The sequence below is a fragment of the Fistularia commersonii genome, chromosome 1 (assembly GCF_037954325.1).
Source record: "Fistularia commersonii isolate RoL2024-O1a breed Wild chromosome 1, RoL_Fcom_v1.0, whole genome shotgun sequence".
Classification (NCBI taxonomy): Eukaryota; Metazoa; Chordata; class Actinopteri; order Syngnathiformes; family Fistulariidae; genus Fistularia; species Fistularia commersonii.
The window spans coordinates 4,272,764-4,295,591 of record NC_141284.1 but is presented as its reverse complement, the minus strand read 5'-3'; the positions used below and the strand labels follow the sequence as shown (position 1 = coordinate 4,295,591).

General features: G+C 43.9%; 1 protein-coding gene across 1 annotated transcript in view; it reads left to right on the top strand.

Moving 5' to 3' along the window:
* The first annotated feature begins 2,205 nt into the window (after positions 1 to 2,205).
* nos1apa (nitric oxide synthase 1 (neuronal) adaptor protein a) overlaps positions 2,206 to 22,828 on the top strand; it is a 155,712-nt gene continuing 135,089 nt past the window's right edge. Inside the window, exons 1-2 of the mRNA XM_086144846.1 lie at positions 2,206 to 2,504; positions 2,937 to 3,008. Coding sequence (XP_086000972.1) covers positions 2,400 to 2,504; positions 2,937 to 3,008 — 177 coding nt within the window. The 5' untranslated portion in view covers positions 2,206 to 2,399. The remainder of the gene's footprint in view (positions 2,505 to 2,936; positions 3,009 to 22,828) is intronic.

Genomic DNA, 22,828 nt, shown 5'->3' with positions numbered 1-22,828 from the left:
TATGTGTATGCTCACGTGTAGTTTTCTACATATCCTAAATTTGCTAATTGGTCTGATATTTTTTGGATAATTCTAAAAACATTGCTCAACAAAACATACAAAAATGCTATTGCACTTTAAACCTGGAAAATAATACAATTATTATTATTATTATTCCACAGGGGTCTTTCCTGTGTAGACTCTTCATGTTCTCCACTGGGTTCCTTCCACGTTCCTAAAAACATGCAGGAGTTTATTGGAAACCCTTTAATCCTCCACCAGGGGGGATTTGGCTCCTCGTCCCCACCGCTCCTTTTGTGACAAACTGATTTACAGCAGCGAAACACTTTGTGAGAGACGACAGTCTCGTCGTTCGTCACTTTTACGAGCCCGTAAAAGTTAATTCACCTGGGGGGGCGTTCCGTGCTGACGTTAACAGGTAAAGTGCTCGGGGAAATGACCACTAGACGGTTAGCCTTTCCATCTTCCTCAGCTCGGCAGCCGCTGCGTGAGTTCAGACGCGATCTGAATCCAACGTTCATTACCCTCAAAGCAACGAGACATATTTAATCCCCGTTCACGACCTTATCATTTTTCTTGAAATAAAAGGGAGAGGAGTGAGATGGAGATGCCCCTGCACTTGGCTCGGGTCATTTAAGTTGAGGTGCAAGAAGTACTTACATCATTTACTCTAATGTGACATTAAGAAATGATGTAATGGTTCTCGGGCAGAAAGTAATCCCGCATCTTTATCATTTGGAAGTTTGAAGTGTCAAGCGGTGACTGACATCTTGCCACGGCTGACATCATTCGGTTGTGCGTGAAAGGACCACGGAGACGCGGGAGGAAAAAATCCGTGACTGTTTTATACCTAAAAGCACCATATATATCGGACGAGTTGTTGGGAAGTAAGAATTAAACATGAAGAAATAAAAATCTTTCATGTGGATTCCCCATTCTGAAGGATGGATTATAGCAATCACACAATTACAAATCAGCCCATATACAGTATGTGTATATATATATATATATTGAAGAAAAGGAGACAGAAGTTACACTTTGCTCAACAAAGTACCTCAAGAGGGCAGCACAGTGGTGCAACGGTTCACACTTAAGGCCTCACAGCCAGAAGGTCCCTGGTTGGATTCTCTCCCGGTTCGCCGTTTTCCTCCAAGAATCCAAAAACATGCAGGTGGAGACCCTACATTGCCCAGATATGTGAATGAGAAAGAATAGTTGTATGTCTCAATGTAACGTCCGAATCAGAGAATGAATGGTGCTATGTCTCCGTATGACAGGGATGTGTTGTTTATCCAGAAATTAGATTAAACATTTTTGAGAAACTTAGAAAATAAATAGTTTTAATTGTTGCAAGACTTGAATGGAATGATTAAATCCAACAAGTCAGCATTACATTTTCACTGAAAATGGTTGTATGTCTGTCTATGTCATCTGAATGAATGAATGCATAAGTGAATGGTTGTATGTCTAATATGTGAAGAAGAATAAATGATTGTGTGACTGCTGAATGAGGGGGTGAATCTCAGGGTTTTTGTCTTAATTTCCCAGAGTTCTGCAGGATTATATTTGCTGTAAACATGTTGTTCCAGCACTGCTAAGCCAGGCACTTTCACACAACCGGATCTTGATGGATACTCTTTTTTTTTCACTCCATTAAGAAGTAAAATACTCATTTTGAGTCCTAAACCTGCAATACCTGCCTGAGCTTATGTTTTCCTTTTCCTCTCTCTCTCTCTCTCCCCTCACCAGTTCACAAACCGGCTCCCGGTCGTAGAGCCACTCCTTATGCGTTCGCGAATGTGTGTGCAGAGTGTGTGCAGAGTGTGAGTGTGTGTGGAGTCCCTCCTCCACGGTGCGGAGGTCCCCGGACTCCTCCAATCACGCACCGCCCCTGCCTGCGTGCGGGGCGGGCGGAGGTGGAGAAGGTGGAGGGAGTCCAAGCGGGCAGAGCTGGAGGCAGGACCTGACCAACTTACACACACTCACACACATCGCAGCTAAGGAGAACTCGTGGAAAACACACACACACACACACACACATCTGGTCTGGTCCCTCCTCCCCACCCTGATTTCCGAGCGCGTTCGCGTCGGTCCCGCGTTACTTCTCCAACCTCACACCGGATACTCGGTGACTCACGGGGACGGCGTGCGTGAGAGTGTGTGTATGCGTGTGCGTGTGTATGTGTGTGTGTATGGGGGGGGGGATTCACCGGAGGATCCGGTGAAGAAGTTTGCCGCCACTTGTCCGCAGTTGGAGGCGGTGTGGCAACGCTGCAATGCCGGGACGATGAGAAGCGTGCACTGACCGGAGCTGGAATTTAATTTATTTTTTTCCTGGATTACACCTTTTGGACTCTTTGTTTTTTCGGAGTATTTAAATACTTTTTCCTTAAAGAAAAATGCCTGGGAAAACCAAGTATAATCTCGTTGATGACGGACACGATCTGAGGATCCCGTTGCATAACGAGGAAGCGTTCCAGCACGGGATCAACTTCGAGGCAAAGGTGAAGTGAAAAGTGTCGGGAACCGCTAACCCGGTTCGGCGTTCTTGAATTTAATAAACAAAAATGACGCGTTTGTGTGTTTACTTATTATTCGCAACGAAAAACTACTCGTCCCCACCTCCGGTTGGAGAGTTTAGCCAACCTGTGTACGGTGATTTTAAAGGTGTAATTGTAAAACATGCTAACCGATGCTAACGACACGGTCGGGGAAATACGTTAATTAATAGAAAGGACTAGCTAATTATTAGCTAAAGTAAATTGTTAGCTAGTTCGAAGTTTCGTGCTGTTCGCCTTCATGGGACTCTTAAAAATAAGACGACAGCGTTTCACGAAAATGACAAAAATAAGACAGACAACTGAGTGAAATGGTGATATTTACATATTTTTTTAACTTGTTTTACCTGTTTTATTTCAAACCTTATTTGACAACAGTACATCGGCAGCCTCGACGTGACGCGGCCGAGCAGCAGAGTGGAGATCGTCGCAGCGATGAGGAGGATCCGGGTGAGTGGACGCCTCGCCGGACTCCCTTCGGCGGATCGCGTTTTCTTGCATTCTCCGTCTCGCTTCTCGCCGTAAACGATTTATGTTCGGATATAATTGGTGTTACGGGGTTAAATGCAGCCCGGTGCTTTATTCGGCGCACGTATGACGGACGAGAAGCAGCTGTCTTTCACGGTTTACACGATTGCAATGGGTGACTGTGAAAGTGTGAGACTGCTGGATTTCGCGGATTGACACGTTATTGAGTTGCCATCGGTTTGTTGGGTGTGCAGCAGCTGGTGGGTGTCTTTTCTACAAAAAAAAAAAACTATTCCCCCACACCCTGCAAAGAAAACAAGCCTTCAGTTTGCTGAAGTGCCGGCAGCTGACCATTGGTGCAATATATCTGCCAAAGTGACAGCAAGTCTTGAGAAGCACTGAACCAAACGGATCATGGAATAGTGTGTCAACAGAGGATTGTAAATAGAGAAATAAATAAAGCCTAATGGATAGAAATGAAGGGTATGTGAAGTCATGGAAGCACCTCGGCGTGTGAAATGTGCTTGCAGACTTTACACTGTCTCAGCCCCTGCATGCCTGGCGGTGATTTGGACTCCCATGTACTCCACCGATGTTTTGAAGTTTCCTTTGAAGCAATGCACTGGAGTGTAAAACCCCCACCCATACATAGTCACACACACACACACGCACTGCTATGCAAGATTTACAACTTTCTCAGCTCTATCAAGCACACTTTATCTTAATCTGTGTGTCTGCCAGCTTGGCAAGAAGTTGGCCTGGCAACCGCAGCTGCGTTTAGTGTTTGGAGGTATTCTAGATATACTCAGATGATCTGACAGGGAAGGGGTTATCGATTGGTAAACACACCGGGCCACCCTGACAACAGGAACGGCAGATTTTAATTAGGCGGCGCTTCACAAGCTGAAGTTTGACAGCAACAAGCCGCATCAGATGCATCTTAACACGTTGTAGTTTTGAAAAACACGGTTTTAGCCTCCGAGGGGCAAATAACCCGTCCTGTTGCTAGCCGCACTCAAGACAGTCAGGCAAACGCTCCAAAATGTTCTTCTCGCCCTTTCCAGTTAAGTGACCTGCTCCTGTAAAGAGGACCTCCCAGTGGGCTGCCATGGCAGCTGTTGCTGGCAGGAAAATGAGCTTTGGTTTGGCTCCCGCGGTGTGAAAATGGTTTGACACTAGCTTGACAACACAAAGGAGGGAAACCACAGGTATCTAGCTCGGAGGAGAGTTTAGGCTAGAAAGTGTGGTGCTACTGGAGCCGCGCTGACGGCGAGTGTTTTACTTGGGAATGGTTTATGCCAAAGCAAGCCAACCAAATGTTGATTTAAGTAAATAAACACAGCCCGGGATATACCAGCTATGTCTGGCAAACAAGCGGTGGCTGGCTTTGTATTTAAAATTCCCATTTTGTGTGTATGAAACAGGATTCTTGCCTACGTAACAGTTTTATTTTTGTCACTGCGTTGTGTTTTTAAGGGTTCTCTTTGGATCGACTATCTTTAAACATGGAAATAAGCAACAGGAAAGCCTACCAACACAAAAAGCCTTAAACTACATCAGTGTGACTTTCCAGCGTGCATTCACCACTGTTGAACTGAACATCGGTAGCTTCTCTTTCTTAGCGGCTTTTTGAAATACTTTGTCAATGTTTACATGATTTCAACACATTTTTCGTCAGTTTAAGCCCAGATGTTGAATCACATGCAGGCAGCTTTGATGGTATGAGGTTCATCGCTGTTAAGTTGAAATGTCACTGTTGAAAATGTTGCTTTTATGTTGTGCCTGCTGCGCACAAGTAGATCAGGCAAACCGTGAAAGTCTTGGTTGACAGACAACCCTCTCGCCCACGCCCCTGCAGCTCGGTGGAAATTACAGTTAATGCTGTACCCTCAACTTGCTTCTCCATTTGAGAGACAAAATGAGAAGAACTTTTGGTCACATTTTGAGTAATCAAAACATTTTTTAACAAATTACACACAATTTGTTGATCTCCCGCAGCCATTCAAGAACCTATCATCGTCAGTATTTGCATGGATTTTCCCAATGGGACATGTTTGGAGTGGTTTTGGGTCATATTTTGTGTTACTGTTGCAACAAAAATCACCCAGAATATCCTAGGTGACTTTGGTCTGGCGATGTCAGATAAGAGCAAGTTCCTCCGATGAATGAAACGGAAAAGTGTTGGGCTCTCTTACAAAGGACTCCCACTTTATTACATAGGACGAGGAGGCTTTAGTCATCTTTTGGTTTGGCAGCATACTGCCTTGCAAAAGAAGCCTCTCAACTTATTACACTGAAGTTTTTTGGGAAAAGCACCAAGGGCAGACTTTAACAACAATTTCTTCAGTTTGATGCCTCGTGGAGAAAAAGTTGCTCTGCTCCCCGTGGAGCTCTGGCTTCTTAAACAATATTTACTAGCGGCGCAGTGCTACGCTGGTTGCCCAGCGGCGAAGTTGATGCATGGTGTCATTGTTCACGGTGTGCATGAGTCACCTGAAAGCTCGTAGCTGATAAGAAACTCATGACATGGCAAAACAGGAAGTAGCCACCTATGTTAAGAGAGGTACGTGCTGGCCTGGAATCTGCTGTTGTTATGTTGGCTTTACACACACACACACACACACACACACACACACACACACACACACACACACACACACACCCACAGTCTTGCTTGGTTTAGAATGATTAATTGTTGTTCTCAGAGGAAAATAGGGAAACAGTTTATCACAGATGGGAAAACAATTTTAGGCTCACTTGTTGAAACTCTCTGCCAGCATCGGAGTTAATTCTCCGAAATCTTTTTCTTTCCCGTGTTTGTTTAGTAGATATAGTCATTTTTTTGGTTGGCTCTCATTGATTGGTTGATTGCTCTCCTATTACACATCACTAATTGTTTGGAGGTGTAAATGTCAGACGTTATTGGGGAAAATAAGCAGTTTAATCTGTTTGAAGTGTGGCGTTATTGCTGATGAGGAGGGTGGGATTCTCCGAATGATTCATTCCATGTTGACAAAGTGATTACTTGGTTTTCATCACAGTCCTGCTTGAAATTTAAATGAGAGATTTGCAGATGAATGATTGTCAAACATTGATTTAAGACACTTGTGAGAAGTAAAAGCAGCAGCTTTTTTTTTATGTCTCCCCCTGCCTGTTACATGGAGTCTGAGACGAACACGTTGGGTAACATAAAGGTCTTTATACATTAAATGAATTATCATAACTCTCTTGCCTGGTAGCATCTAATCAGGTTAAAAGGACTGCAGACCTTTACGGAATTAGAGGGATTAATTGCTGATTAATCTGTCTTTGCCGGGTTAGCTGACTGTAGGAAGATTGAACGCCCGGGATGAGGAGATTAGACATGTACGAGGAGACTGAATGACTTTGCTAGCCTGGTAGAAAGAGCAGGAAGGAAAAAAACAAGAGATTCGTTGTCCACTTCCAGGCTGAACAGGTTAGGCAAAAATTTCTGTTAAATGGTGGTTATTTTAATAGATGGTGGTACTGGGATCAACTCCGTTGCCCCCAAGTGGAGAATGTGAAGGGTGACCTTTCCGGTTAAACCCGCCTCTCGCCCTATACAGTTTCACACTGCATCCTACGATTAAAAAATCTGATCACAAATCCATATTTGAATGAATTTACGTGCCATTGTTTTGGATCAAAATAGCACAATTAGTTTTCACAACCCTCGTGAGAGGCCGCGCCATGTTCGTTTGGCGTCAAAGGCTTCCTCCGACGGGATTTAGAAGGATCTGCCCATACATAATCTCTTTTAATAGACGTCTGAGAGGCATGACGCGCAGCTCTGATTCGATGGCTGAGAAAGCGTGACGCCTACTTTGTACTCGTTGCCTCAGCGATGTTTGTATCCCCACGCTGAGCTGTGCAGCATATGTGCACGTGAATGTGTCACGTCACGACACGCCATCTTTCCTCAAAGCATCGTTGCAGAACCTCTGTCACAGATCCAGAAGTGGTAAAACATTGCTGGTTTTAAAATAAAAATTAAGTTGCACTTCAGATCTTCACCATGCAGTACAGCTGGGGGAAATACCGTTTGTGTGTGTGTGTTTAGTTAGTTATATCTTAGAAGTGTGGAACATCAAGATCATAAACAGAACATAAATAAAATGCGTTTGCCTCAGGCTCTTCATGAAAAGCGCTCTAATTTTGCCTTCATTTAGATGCTCCAGAAAAATGACTTCAGGACGCAGCACTTCAAAAAAATCTAGCAAAGCATCACTTATCTGACCTTTTGCTGTCCAATTCATTAATTCTACAATATTCATTCTACAATATTTTTAGTACCCAATTGTTATGATTACCATAGTCATGTTCTTGTAAGTTCTTATTAATGTCTTTGTGATTTCTTTTTTTTTTTTTTTTAATTTGTGCTGATTTGGTGACATTTCACCACGTTTTTATTCAATCTAATTTTTTAATAGTTTTGATACATTTTGCTGACAGTATTCATTTTTTCGATGACCAACATCCCTTTTGTCAGTGCTGGATTGTCATTTTATTTAGCTCACATAATTGGTATCGGTACCATTCCATCAAACCTAGTATTAGTCTGGCTTCGGTCAGCTTCCGAGTGATGTGTTTCAAAGTACTACTCAACAATAGAAGATCCTGGACGTGATAAAAGTGCGGAACAAAGGTTGACAGACGAAGGAGGACGGTTTTCCTTCTCATCTTTCCTAAGAAAGCACATTATTCTGATTCAGCCTGTCGAGTTTTCTGCCAGAAGCCTGAGGGGATCAATAGTAGTTTCACATTAACGTAAACAAGCAGTAATGACTGCAAGGAGGCTGCAATTACCCGAGTGACTCCATGAAGTAATTCCGCGGCTGTTGGGGCCTTTCACTTGGACGCCGCGTGTTTGGTCTGGAGAACAGAGGAGGTATATAATTACAGCGATGACAAATATTGATTCGTGAAGTGACAGCGAAGGTGTTGTGTTGTTTATTCCGGTAATTTCTCCGTGCCTCCGCTTTTGGCTTAGTAAGAGGAAGGACTTTAACATGATGGGTTTCAGGGCTGGGCCTCCCGACGTGATGCAACCAGGGACACAAATGCGTCGCGGTATAATTTATCGTTTTTAATTGGCATACACTGCAGAACCATCCCAAATTTCCTGAAAACTGAAATAAACATCAATAAGTTAGGGCTTGGAAATATATCAATAGATATTTTTGATACTGTCTCTAGTGCCATATCACATATTTTTCTGAAATCAAAAAATTGTTGTGAATATCTATCTTTCTGGAAGCGTGTCATTGCCTTTAAAAAGCTGTTTCACTCAGCGTTTTTCGCGTAAAAGCTGGAAACACCCACTTAAAAACGGTTCCTTCTACCTTCGAGTGTCTGCAGGCTGGTTGTTTACCCGCTGCGGTTCATCTGACCAAGAAACCGAGGAGGGACCGAGCAAACACCGCTTCACGTGGGATCTCGGTGAACTTGGCGTCCGCCCTCCCCGCATGCCTCCGACCCTGAGTCGCCTTGGCAACCCCTCTGTCTAAATGCAATCTCAAGAACAGATGAGACGTAGTCCATCTCTGAGGATTTGTCCGATGTCTTGTCCGGTGTCGGGTCAGAGAAAAGGCAACTCCAGATCCATTTGCTGTTTGTGCCCCCTCCTCCCGAGTTTCTTTATCATTCTATAAACCAGTAGATAAACTGTGTCCGTGCACACCAGGTGTGGATTCCAGCAGGAGCTCAGAAGAGCACGTACTGTTTAATTGTATGCTTGGTATCAGTTGTTTGCTTTGGACTAATAGAAGTTTCTATCGTTCCTTCCGTGGAGGTCAAAGGTCAAAGGTTATCGTTCAGCTGGGAGCTGCGGAGAAAAGTTACATAGTTACATTACAATACCAGGAAGCCTCTTCAGTACCGACATACGTCATGTCATCTATCTATATATGGATATCTTTTTTTTTTTCCCCAAGTTTAATTCCCATTTTTATGTCAATGCAGACAGAAGCTGCATTATGGCAATTTCACTACGTGTCACAGAATCAGTGATCAGGAACCTTTTTAAATTCATTACTTCCGACACTTTCCTGGGCATTTTTAGGTTACTTTGCTAATATCAAGGGAATATTATATCAGTAATTGTCTATCATACAGAATTTAGTGTATTTCTATATATCCCCCAGCCCTGGTCATTTGCACTCATTTCTGAAACTGCTCCTGGACTTTTATCAAAGTGTGTATTTTTCATTCATGAGTAAAATTTGCACTTGAATCACTTATTCGGTATCACGGAAAAAATGAAATGTTGCTGTGTGCGTCACGTCTTTGCAATTCATTATGATAGAATCAAGACCACTGTACCGGAATATCTTGTCTTTTTCTGATGCGCTCGCCAGCATCCGGCACCATAATCCGTGGGGTTCCCAAATGTCCAACTCGAAAATCTACCTGGGGAACGTTGACATCTGCTTCATCTCCACCCGCAGATGTTCAGCACGGCACGCGAACGAGCAACATTTGGCCCTCTGTGAAAGTTTTACTGAGGAGAACTCAAAAGTTCTGTATTAATTGCTGTATGCAGTCACACTGGTGACACACGAGTTGAGCTGAGAATGTTAAGATGTTCCTACTTCCCCCGTCCGTGATTTCTCCCTCCTGGAGCAACACAGACCTTCTCGGATATCTCAGGTTATGTTTCGCAAGCAATGCAGTGCCAAAATCAAATACACGTTTTGATTTTTAAATGAGGCAGCAGACTGATAGAATTTCTAAAAATACGCCAACTACTTGGAAGAAGGTATTTCAAACTGCAGTAAACAATTCAACATGAAGCCAGGGGAAATCACTATGTAGATTCTTGCAAAATGCAAATTCATACTTTGTCACATCTGCACAGCAGCGCGGAAATGTTTTTTTTTTTTAATTTTTTTTTTTTCATGTATTTGGCTGGTTTTTCATTTCAGGAAAGCAGTCCAACTACATTTTATGTTAAATTAAATTCTAATTTCAGAATTTTGTTTCATAATGTGGTTAATGTTGGACAAACAGCAAGTACATAGTGTTTGTGTATATGATGCCTTTTGACAACGGTGGGCTAATACCTAGCATTAGCTACCTAGTTATTATGCTAAGGTAAATAGAGGTAGGACTCGCTCTGGTTTCTTAGCAGAGAGTAGCAAAAGAAGTACATCTGTCTGCTTGTCTTTCTCTTGTGATCATGGTGAACATGAGAATTTGCCCAAAAAGTTGGGAAGTCTTCAATTTTTTTTTTTCTTTTTAAAACAATCCCTATGTTAGAAACATAAGGCTGTGGCAGGGTTTTGGTGTACTTCCCCCATAGAATGCTGAGCAACAGTAACAATTTGAGGGAAAAAGCTCCTCTCTCCTTCCAGGTTTATTTTCATTTCGTAGCCTTGGCTTCAAAAGAATAAAAAATAATACAAAGAATTAGCTGAGCCACCTTGGTGATCCGTGGAAATGAAGGTTATATGTGAAAGCGAAATGAAGGAATGAATGTCACTCTCAGGGCGCCTCAGTTTCATCAGAAAGTGTTACAGAATGGAATCCTGATGCATCCAAGATCACTGGAAAAACTGCTGTTCTGTAACAGGAGATGGACCACTGTTAGCAAAAGTGATTTTCGATTTTGACGCTCCTACAGTGAGTCCAGTGTAATGAGAGGTTTCGACTCCACCGTGATATCACTGCAAAATGGCACTTCAATTATTATGACTAAAATTGCGTAAAATATTTCCTGCTATTTTTCTGTTCTCCAGGTCATTCTCTTGTAATTGTATACTTTCCATTTCATTTTCTTTTGTTTTTTTAATGGATTTTGTGCAGATATCAGGTACATTTTCTATCATTATCCACTTGTTCTGATTTCTCGACAATATTGAGGCATGGTTGCACCTATTTGCTGTTTTTAAAAATCTGTTTCAAATGTACTTTTCTCCATTATTGTAATCACAGTTGAAAGGATGAAATGTGCAAACCGGGGTCTCGATATAAAGAATCAAATCAGGGATAACTTTTTATTTTGGATGGTGCTCGGCTGACGCCGGCACCCATTCACCACTTTTCAAGTGACTTCATCACCTTGCAGTTTTCAAGGCGCATTTGACAGGATTATATTCCTGATTCAGTCACACACCAATGTCGGCAGAGCAACCACGCTAACCATACCAACGGGAGCAGTTAGGGGGTTTAGTGCCTTGCCCAAGGACAGCTTGGCATGCCGGGTCTGACTCGTCTATTTTGGAGCATCTCTCTTTGCAGCTCTTCTTCAGGTCTGTGCTTGCATGCAGCTCACCCCCCTCGAAGGTCACTGAAAAAGAATGCCCCGTGTTTGGTTCATTACCCCCAAACACCCTCCCTGCCTCTCCTCGCCATGGCGACTGCGCACGCTTTTTGTGTGGATCCTGTTTATGAGTTATTTATTTACTGCAAACCCCTCTCCACATTTAAGCACTTTCTCCAGCAGTGACTGAGATGCTGAAAAGGGGCAAGGCTGTAAATACCCACAGAGAAACAAGGCTATTTAACAAGCGGCTAATGCTTAACTACTTTTACTGTTCACAAGATAGTAAAGACTGCGTTTAGCTGCTGACTCCAGGGAGGAGATACAGAGAGTCAGAGTTGAAATGGTCGAACCCGGGGCTTTCGCCGGTCTGTTTCAACTCTCCTAACAGGGTCGAGGAAAAAAGTATTTTGTAGCTAAAGTCACCAACCTGTGAGCCTCAGTTGGGAACGCTTAGCAATTGAGTGGTAAACGGAAAATGATTTATTCATCTCTATGCTGGAACCTCACTTGCCGGGTGGGACGAAGCGGTGCGAGGTAATCCTGGAAAAATCCCAATTATACAAATTGATGCCAAACAACTTTCAATTATCAGAGACCACCTGCTGCATCGATGGGCTGCAACCTTGTCCCTTAGGAAAAAGGAGTGACGCTGTGCATTTACAAATGTTCCTGATCTCTGGGTAACCAGCAAATTAACTTCTCGGGTGGAGTTCATTTCATTGGAAACGATGAATTCCTCTCACAAATATCCAGGAACCTAAATTAATCGACCTTGTTTATTTCTATTTACACATAACACTGGAAACCCATCATAGAAAGAGTAGTTGGCTGTCCTTTTTTTTGTGCAGAGTATTAATCACACATTTTGACAAATTACCCCTTTATTATTGCTGTCAGAGTGATGTCAGGAACGTGTGATTGTGATCGGACGTGATCTCACGCAGACGCTTAAACTGTAATTTGTCAGCGGTTTGCTCGGTGTTTTAATTAAAAAGAAGCCGTCTGCATCTAAAACCTCACATCCTCTATGTGCTGCACCTGTAAAGGCAGCGGCGTGACAGCGCACTGTATTTATTAACTGACATGGCTTCTGACTGACAGCCCGTCTGCGTTTCAGTGCCCAGGGCTAGACGCGAGCCGGGGTCGGGTTTCAGCCGTAGGGGGAAGCGACGAGGGTGGACGCGGAGCCTGCCGAGGCTGTTTGAGATGAGACCGTTCAAAAGTTGTTTCATATATTGATTTGACCCCTCAGATATTGTTTAGATGAGCAGAATTAAAAGCAAAACAAGAAGTATACCAATGCCTTCGTAGAGTAGAAATAGTGATCTTGACGTGGGAATCAAGTGCATCAGTTTGTGATTCAATGAGCAAGTTATCGGTCGATGTCGGCCGAACATGGCCGTTTTCCCGCAGACCGAGCGGTCACCGAGGCTCGTGACCCCTTGATGAAAATCTGAAAATATACCGAGAGGACTCTCAGACGGAGTAGTATTGACTGCTGATTGTTGCGAACACCACTGAATATGTTTAGTCGCACATTTCCCCCGCAGAAAGAGGTCAGGCGGTCGCGTTGTCGGAAAATAATCAAGCGTAATAAACTCGAATCCTGAAATAGCCGTAACATCTGAGCGACTCAACAAAATGTCCATTCAGTCTAAATGTCAGGCTGCACTTGTTCCCCCCTGAAAAATATGTGTGTGTGCGTTCATTTGTACTGTCCCTGTATCCATGCCCTCTTTGTTCAAATTCACACACACACTTGCTCGCATACCTCTCGTCTGGTTTCCCGGGTGAAGCTTTGGACTTTTTAACAACTGTCTGAACCACCTTGTTCTTCAGTCGGCGCTCATCTCTTCCCACTCTTCCACTTGCTCGTTTGGGATTGTGTGCCGATGCTTCCTTACCCCTCCCCGCTGCGCTGTTCCTTTGTCGGCAACAAGTCGTTAAACCTCATCCTTTTATACAGTTCTCTTAATTTTTTTTTTCTCATAAGTAATTCCTCCTCCTGCTCCTGTATGCGTTATTCTTCCTCTGGTTTGAAGGTTAGCACGTACCAGTTACCCTATCTTGTACCTTAAAAAAAGCTAAGCTAACCAATTCGTGCTGTCACTGGGCAAGAGGCGGGGTTTACCCTGCAAATGGTCACCTGTCAATCACAGGACCAGTTATTCAGACGTACAACCATACACGTCTATCTTTCACATCTACCGCCAATATCGGTCTTCTGTTAACCTGCTGACTGTTTGAGGGATTGTTGGAGAGGAAATGGAGAAACTGGAGAGAACCCAAGCAGTAATGGGATGAAAATGGAGAACCAACTCGCCCCCAACCTATGGGTGCCACGGTGGTGCTTCCTGGTTGGATTGCAACAGGGATGAGTTTTCATGCTCTCCACATGTCTGCATAGTTTTCCTCCGTGTTCTACGGTTCCCTACCACAGTCCAAACCATCCAGGAGGTTCATTGGAAACCTCCAACCCCACCTCGCCCGCCAACTACATGATAGTCGGAACAGACGATAAATGAAACGTGATTTTTTTTTTTTTTTTTCTGCTCCCCACAATCAGAATATTGTCTTACTTCCACTTCCTCTCATTTGTATTGCACTTTGACAAAATGTGCTTTAAGGATATTAAAGATATATTCTGTGATCTTTTTTTTTTTTGAATTTTTTTTTTATTTATTTTTTATTTATTTGTGACTATCATACCTCTTGTTGTGTCCTCTTCTGAATGTCTGTGAGACATCGTATTAAGGTTTGTTGACAACCTTAAAAGTACCCAGCATCAACATCAGCTCCTTGCTATGATCTAAAACATCCTACTAGCATCAGATCAACTAACTTTTAATTAAATATAATCGCCCGAGCAACATCAAGATCCAGCTGGGAACAAACGTACAGCAGTGATCAGACCCTCGACACGTAAAATATTCGTACTGATGTCTCTTCTAAAACCCGATATCAGCTAATTTGAATCTTCAGAGCCTCTTTTTATTGTCCGAATTAATCACAAGATGCATTTTCTTGCAGCCACACACTCCGCACCTCGGGGTTTGCCGATGATGCAACCCAAACTCCATGTATTTGTTATGCACTTTCATGAATATCTGTTTAACGATCAAACGATCAGCGGACCCCGCGGTTTCGTTTACAACCCCGGCTCACCAGGCCGACAAAGACAATTAGCAAGTATGAGTCGTCACGGTGTCGAGACTCGAGTTGACAGAGGCCCCTTGTAGTTTTGTCATCAGTACACCAGTATTCAGATCGGCCCCTCCAATCTAATTGGACGCGCTTACCAGTAGTAGTACCAGTAGCTTTCTGCTGTACTCTAACATGAAAAAACTTTATTTTCAGTCGCTTGACACATTTATTATAGTAATTCAGCAGTTAATAATTCTGTTCTTCGATTTTTTTTTTTTTTTTTTAATTTCTGCCTGTCATTTTTTTCTCGTCGTGGCACGGGAAGACACTGTCTCGGGGGGGGGGGGGGAGCCCCTGAAAAATGTACTAAAGTTTGGAGTCAGGGAAAATTGGCAAATACCAGTAAATTAATAAATAGTTAGGATTTTCAAGTGAGAGTGATTTGTGCCTGGATGTTGGAGCGTTGAATCTCACAAAAATGGTGGTGTTGCAAAAACGAATTACGAAATAAATTGATAAAGACTGGAGATTTTTTTTTTCCCCCCCAACATATTTTCGTTCCATTTACTTTAACCTTGGAAGTGCGCACTCTTGATAAATGACAGTACACCTCGTACGCCTTTGGTTGTTTTCGCCTCTTACAGCATCGTTTAGCAGACCGTCTGTGAGGCTGTGACAGATACACATGATATTTACTGCCAGTTTGGTCAAGGAATTAATCCCGCGTCTGTGGGTCCTGCTCTGTTTTCGGGCGATGAAGGCATCGGGGTGTTTTGAAAAAGACTGCGCACGACGCCCGCCTCAGCACCCATCTGGCAGTGACAAACTAGGCAAACGGCCCCAAAGCTAGTCGTCAGCAGTATATAACCGAATTACATCTTCATCTTCTCCGGGCTCCGCGTCGCTTCACCTCTGCTCCTTCATCTTCCTTCCTTGACAAAATAATGCAACGGCACAGATGCAGCAAGATTCCCTTCCAGTGTCCTCACCGAGAACATTCATCAACCCACGCGTTCCCTGAAGGATCGGTGCCTCGATGCTTTGTCGAGCCCAAGTGCTGCTAACAATTCGATATCAATTCCATCATCAATTTGGCGGGTTCCAAAAGCACCGTGGAGATTAAAAGATATGGATTGTTCAATGGTCGGATGAAGGAGGGAAGAGTTATGAATCAAAGGGTCATATTGAACCCGAGTCAGTCATGTGACAAACGCAGCGGGGCGCAGGCGGAGTTAAAATGCATCTTATTTTTGTCTAGAAACCTCCTCAATATCATTTGTGCAAATCAGTCCAACCTTACTGTGAGGTTAAGTGCCGCATCCCATTAATATATTATTTTTCTTTGCTCTGTAAAGTAGTAGGAGGGAATCACCACCACCATACAGGGGGAGCCAGTAGAAATGGTGAAGAAGTACAGATACCTGGGCACTGTCTTTTTTATTATGTAAAATGCAGAGCACTGCTTACTTCAGTATCTTACCAATGATACAATTTGCACAAATCTGTTATTTATTTTACCTATACATGTGTATGTACTGTGTTCACTCATATATTTATTGATGTTCACAATTTGTTGGTGCTACCCCATGTGCCCCCAAATTGCCCCTTGGGGAACAAATAATGTTTTTTTTTTCTGATTCTGAAAGTATTATGGTATTTGCATGCCGAAAATGCCGCAACAGCGAAAAAGCCCTCTGCCTTCGGCCCTTACGTCACAGACCGCCCCCTTGCTTTGAGAAGCGTCTCGGTTCCAGGGAAAAGCTGGAAAATAGATGAGACAGCTCAGGTGTTTGTATTTTCGACGAGGCCGGCCTCCAGTGTCCACACAGAAAAGTTCATTCTGAAGGAATGCCCGACTTGGCCCCTTCGTCCCGGTCTGTCGGCTGTCCGGAGGTAAACACCTGCTTTGATACACGTGTCTGATCTTTGCACGGCTCTTTCAGAGGAACGTTGCACTTTGAGACGCCTGAGTAGATCCGGGTCACGGCGGCGTCCTGATTGTAATATCAAGAGTTTCTACAAACAATCTTGGCATCCGCCTCTGACGCCTCAGCGGGAACAAAACAAAACGTTTCAGATAGTTTTCCGTCAACAAGAACGCAGTCATTTAAAATAAAAACTCGTCGTCTCTGATTTCTTAAACGGCAAAACCAATAGAATACAGCCGGTGAGCTACCAGAGTTTACCAAATACAAAGAGAGCTTTGACTGGAAAAATAAGAAATGCTCCCCAAGCAGCAGCTTGTGGTTTTATCGCACTGGCACTTTTCAATCGTAGCAGATGAATGACTTAATTGAGTGCTGATTGTTTCCAACGTGCGCTATTAGAATCATATTTCACTTGCCGCACCTTTTGGACAGCCTTCGCGCCCTCTCACAACAGCCTGCCTTCAGCGCCCGTCAATTACTGAATGTATTGACGTTGTCGAATCTGAGAAGTATATTTCTTAGCCATCCAGTGTTTCTGAGTGAATTTTCTCTTCTTTAAATGCTGGATCATCCGTCCAGATCAATCAATACAATGACTCCCAACTCAGCTTTTCAACTCCTACAGGTTCCTGTTTACGCCCCTCAAAATCCATTTTCAATCAGCGTGTCCCTGATGTGTGTTGTTTTTTTTTTCCTACCACCGGAATCCTAGACCTCGTCTATCCACCAGTCAGTCATTGGACGATAACAACACAGCTCGGTTCGATTCCTCGGGTTTTATTGCTGCCGATCCCGTCCCCATCTGGGTAGTCTTTTATCGTCCTCCCGACGGTCCCGCCATTAATGTCCTGTTTTTTTTAACACAGACGAATGTGGAAACACTCGCCCGTGCCTTTATTGCCATCCGAGCTGAGATGCAACACCGGCTGTATCCTGGCTCAAAAACAGGAGAAGGTCCATCGTAAAGGTGACAGATTGATCGCAGTATCAATCCAATTGATCACGTGGCTTAGGAAACATCTGGTTCACCCTGGAATCTGGATTATCGATTAAGCGACGACCCCTAAAGTGTCGGACCCACGACGTGGTATAGCGGAAGGTTAAAAAGAATATCATGTTTGTCACAACCGTTTCTATGGCCAGATCTGGAACTGTCATCTTGAAAAGTCTCATGCTGGATCCTGCCCTGTTATTGATCATCTCAGATTGATAAAAGACTAAATATCACCCTGGTTTCTCTTGCTTTTGCCTCAGTATGTTTTTCCGGTGGACGTCACTGTGCTGCAAATGAATGTTTGAATTCATCAGTAACCCCGTGGAATCCTTGTTGACACGTCCTTCATCCAGACCGCAGACCGTCTCCAACGTGGATTTTTCTCGGATCAACCGGTTGTTGACTCTCACGTCTCTGCGTGTTTGCTAGCGCCGCACGGCTGCAAGAAAGGGAAATGGCAGGTTAGAATGAAAAGTCGTCAGAGGCAAACATTTGACATGATTTTCATACACACACACACACACACACACACACACACACACACACACACACACACACACACGAACAATGCCGGTCCTAAATAACCACCCAAGCCTGACCCTCCCCTGGCCTCTATCAGCCAACCTCCATATTTCAGTCCAACATTGTCCGGGGATAGAAGTGCTAAGGGGTAGGGGACACGTCACAGATTTGGCTCTTCAGAATTGAATTAGTTATGTGTATTGAAATGTCACTCCAGAACACAAGGGGGTGCTGTAGCTTGTTGTAGGTTTGCGTACGATGTTTTGAAAGTTGCGTTCAGTGTTCACACAACACAGCAACGCCTGAGAAGAGTAAGCGTCCTGGTGACCTGTAGGGGACTTTTTAAAAAAAACGCCTTCAAAACTCAGACGTCCGGAGGAAGAGATGTTGAGTTTTTATTTTTTTTTATTTTTCCTGTCATCTGTTGTTCTTCTTTCCTACTTCCTTTTTCCTGTCTCCATATCCTTTTCCTCCATATCTGACTCACTCCTTCCTCCACCGCTCCTCCTCCACTTCACCTTCTGTCTCCTTCCAACCCTAATCCCGCGGTCCCCCTTCCCCCCCCTACTCCTCCCCTTCGCATTCAACTGCCCCCCTCCCATCCACCGGTCTTCCTGCCCTCCTTTATATCTCCATTCTGCCCCCCCTTCCCCCGACGGAGCTCAACATCTTAGTGGGGGCCCGTCCTTCATGCCGACGCTCTTAACGTGGCTCGGCTCTGAATGCGCCCTGCTGACGAGGCTCCGGCCTCAATTCAGAAACTCTCCGGGGTTTAATCCACTGCAGCGACGCCTTGAAGTCGCCTCTTTTTGTCTGAAATTCGGGTTTTCTATTGACGGGAAAACAGAAGAGGGCCGTGCATTCTCATTCCCGTGCAGCCTGTCACTTTCACAGGAAACAAAAAAATGTAATTTTGTGTCGACGCACATCTATCGCAGAAACATCTGGCGGCTTTACACTTATTTATTTACAGCATTAATACGAAAGTCAATTCATATAGAAAAACATCACCCGACTACCCCAAAATACTTTAATACAAGAGGTCCTCAACTTACTTTGGAGTTCTGTTTCTATGGCGCGGCGTGACACGACTTTTCGATGACAGCCTGAACTGCCATAAGAAGAGCCTGACTTATTTCTGTGAGCCATCATGAAGGGCACAAAGTTTCAGAAAAAAACCCAAAACAAATGAAAATGAAAGTGCATTCGGACTCGTTTCGTGCCGCGTTACACCGTACTGTATTCGCCCAATCTGCTCAACTAGTTCTTGTCTAACTTATTGATTTACTCATTACTTATTGGGAGATGGCGTCGTAACCCCGAAATGCCGTAGGGGGAGGACGTCCTATACCGAGCACTTCCTGTAGATCATTATCTCAAACGTTGTTCATGTTAAGTATTATTTTAAAGGCAACACGAGAGCAAGATTATCTGCGTGACCGATGTGTCTATCGTATATTTACCATCCAGAGACGGCCTTGCCCAATGTCCCCAACCCCGAGGTGTTGAACACAGCAGGAAGTTGAAGGCATCAACACCGGATGTTCCTTTTTTTTTTAATTTTTATAGTAAAAAAGACCAGGCGAAAGGGTCCTGTGATATTCCCAGCTCTGATTCAGCTTTGTTTTGGTCGGACTTTGTAGGAGGGTGGTGGATGAGAACATCGTTTGGTGTTCGTTTTCAGAGATACAGAGGAAGAGGAGGCCTCCGTTGTTGCCCGGCCATGTTATCCTCCCCGGCCCGACCTTGGTTCTGCCCTCATCTATCACCCGAGGGCCTCGGCGTTATCTCCCCTCCTCAACCGGCCCTCTTTCTACCCGCGGCTCCATCTCAACCCCCTCCCGTCCTTATCGGCTCCCCGACGCCTCGTGACTTAATGGCGCCGGCGGCCCATTCAAACACCTCGGCTGAACATCGGCGCGCCCTCTTCTCACCTCCTCTTGTCCCTCGGCCGATTCCTCAAAGATCCCACGAGCCTCCCCAAATCCTTTTCCCAAGTCACTCCTTTCTCAGATGTCAGGAGTTCTAGTGTTAAGTTTGAAGAAAGATTGGTGTTGATATCAAATTTAAAGAAGTTCAACCCGTCTGTGCTTTCCCTCTCGGCAGGTCAAATAAAATACCCTGCTGCTCAGAGCTCCTTTTTTTGTCGCTGGGGAGCATCAGGACATGTGGTCGTGTACTGATGCTCCGTCTTCATGTGAGTGCTTGTCCAAAGATAGAAGGCTAAAAGAACCAGGTCCTGTTTTCAATCAAGTTACTCCCTAATTTTCTGCGCTTTTGACAGCTACGCTTGCTAACTAGCTTCCCACAAAAAATGTGTTTTATTCACAAATGCCATACATCTGAATGATGGAACAAGCCTATTTTAATCAACTTATGGGAGATGGCGACATCCCCATAAAACAACATAGTTTGATTGGAGGCATTGTAAACCAAGGACTTCCTGAATGTGTGTTTGTGTGTGTGTGATATATACAGTATAGATATAGATATATATATAGATCTATATAGATATATATGATGTCATGATTATCTCTTGAGTGCTCCTGAAGGTTCTACCCGGTGATGAGTGCCTGTCGTTTCATGGAGGTCTCCAGAAAAAAAAAATTGCGCCATATCAGAGCACATTCGCCTGGCATTACCTTTTAGATCAGTGCTGATGAAAAGAAGAGAGAAGGGGGGGGGACAACAAAAAAACAGAAAATGGGTTTTTCTTGCGGGTGAAATGATGTCGCCCTCCAATATGGTTTTAATGAAACCTTTTCCCCTCTGCAGACACTTTCATTAAAGCTGCAAGCGGCCGCTGTCAGACGTTCTTTACCCGGAAAGCGGCTTGTGGATAAACTCCGCAGACATTGATCATTCCATCACGTTTTTTTTTTTTTTCCCTTAACGTCGCTCTCCGTCTCAACCGCTGATAGCGTCTTTCCTTTCCTGACACTATGTTAGCCTCTTCACTGACAGCGTGGAATACTGTAAAAACCTCACTATAAATCAACTTTTTTTTTTTTTAAAACTTCATACAAAGGTGATTCATTTGATTGGTCAAATTTAAAAAAAAACAGCACTTAGAGGTTATCAATGGATCAGTATCTGGCATCTCTGCTCCAAAAATTACAATTTACCCTCCGGGAAAGAGCCTTTTTAAATATCTCTAAAACCCACAGGGCACTCAATTATCCTTAATTACAGTTTGCGCTGCAACTCTTGTCAAGTAAGTTATAATCATAGTGAAACACAAATGCAGATTGGGAAGAACCCGACTGAATCGATTGTGGAAAAGATGAGACACAATTATTAACATAATTTTTGCCTTAATTACCAGAAAAATAAATTACCAGAACATTTTTTTTTAATTTAAAAAGATGATGCTATGTGGCAAATGTGTAACTATAAAGTAAAGTATTCTTTTAGATTAAGTAAAACAAATCAATGTTTCTCCATCTCGAGTTGCAGACGATAATTTGATGATGTCATTCGTTTACATTAAATATTGACCAATCAGCTTTTACCCCTGAAAAAAAAAACAAAAAAACATTCCAGCGCTTGCTCTCACACATTTATTTTTTCTTTCTTATATGTCGCACTTTAACTTCAACTCATCTTTCTATTTTCATATCTGCAATGTGGAATTAGCTGATATGATGACCTAAAAACTTTTGTTCTTTTTGTCTGCCAAAATATAGCCACACTCAGCTCATATCCACCGATCACCAGGCCTCACCGATATGTTTCTTTCTGTCAGTGTTCTGTCCGTCATATCCTCTGTCCTCTGGAGGTCTGCGGGCTGTGCGGGCGATTTATCACCCGTTGTCTTATTGAAAATTGGGAGAAAAAAAACGCGGCTTAATTGATGGTAGTGCGGTTCGAGGTGGGGGATTAAAGTGGGAGGGGGGCCATCGATCACAGCTGCTGTCCATCGCCGCGGGGTCGCCTAGCGCGCGGCGCTAAGAGCCGAGAAAGGGCGAATGGGCTGTCGCAGCTCTGGCATCTGCCCCCCGAACCCGACCCCAGTGAGCCATCCACGTCCTCACAGTCAATACATGCTCTTTTAACATCTCTATATACACCCCTTCACCCCTCCCTAGAGACCCATCCATAACGGAAAATCCAATTTTGCATGGATTTATTATTTACCTGCAGCGATTTCATGAAGCTGTTGACCCCCCCCCCCCCCCGCCCCCATAGCGCCACCTCCAAGCATGACTGCGTTCCCCAACAGAACGAGACGACACCGACTCCGCTCTTGGTTCGTTTGAGGCATGAAGCAATGGCGGCGGGGACAGAAATGAGCTCAGTCAGCAGAAGAAATCACATGCCAGAAGTGAGAGTGCTCATTGTGCAGAAAAGTGTCCCAGTTAGTAATTTAGTTGAAGAAATAAGTTTTTTTTTTTTTTTTTTTAACTTCGCTGATATCTGAGCAGCCTGTCGACGCTGCCGTCGGATGGTTTCGGCACGAAAGCGTCCGTCAGGGAGAAACCTTCTCGAGGCTTGAATACCCAGCTGAGATTATTTCAATTTTTCGCAAAGGGCCCCTGCAAAAAGACGCTAACACACCAATTATGTGAAAAAACATTTAATACACGTGTTGATGGAGACGGCCGGAATGCTGCTAGACACTGCAAAACAAGGACTTTCATCCCAACATGGTTAAGTGTTTACATACGTGTTTTTTAGCCATGAGTAGCATTAGCATCACTTAATTGTACATTAGATTCCGATGTAGCTTTTTCACCCCCTGCAGTTTTCGAGTGCTTTACATTGGATCACATCCACCCATTTAGCTTCACCCATGAATGCAGGGAGGCACTAACCAGGCTACCAGGAGCTTATAGGCATTCAGTGTCCTATCTAAGGACACTTTGGCAGGGGATTGGCATGCTAACCTTAGCTGCGCAGCTGTATCAAAAGTATATGTATATATATATTT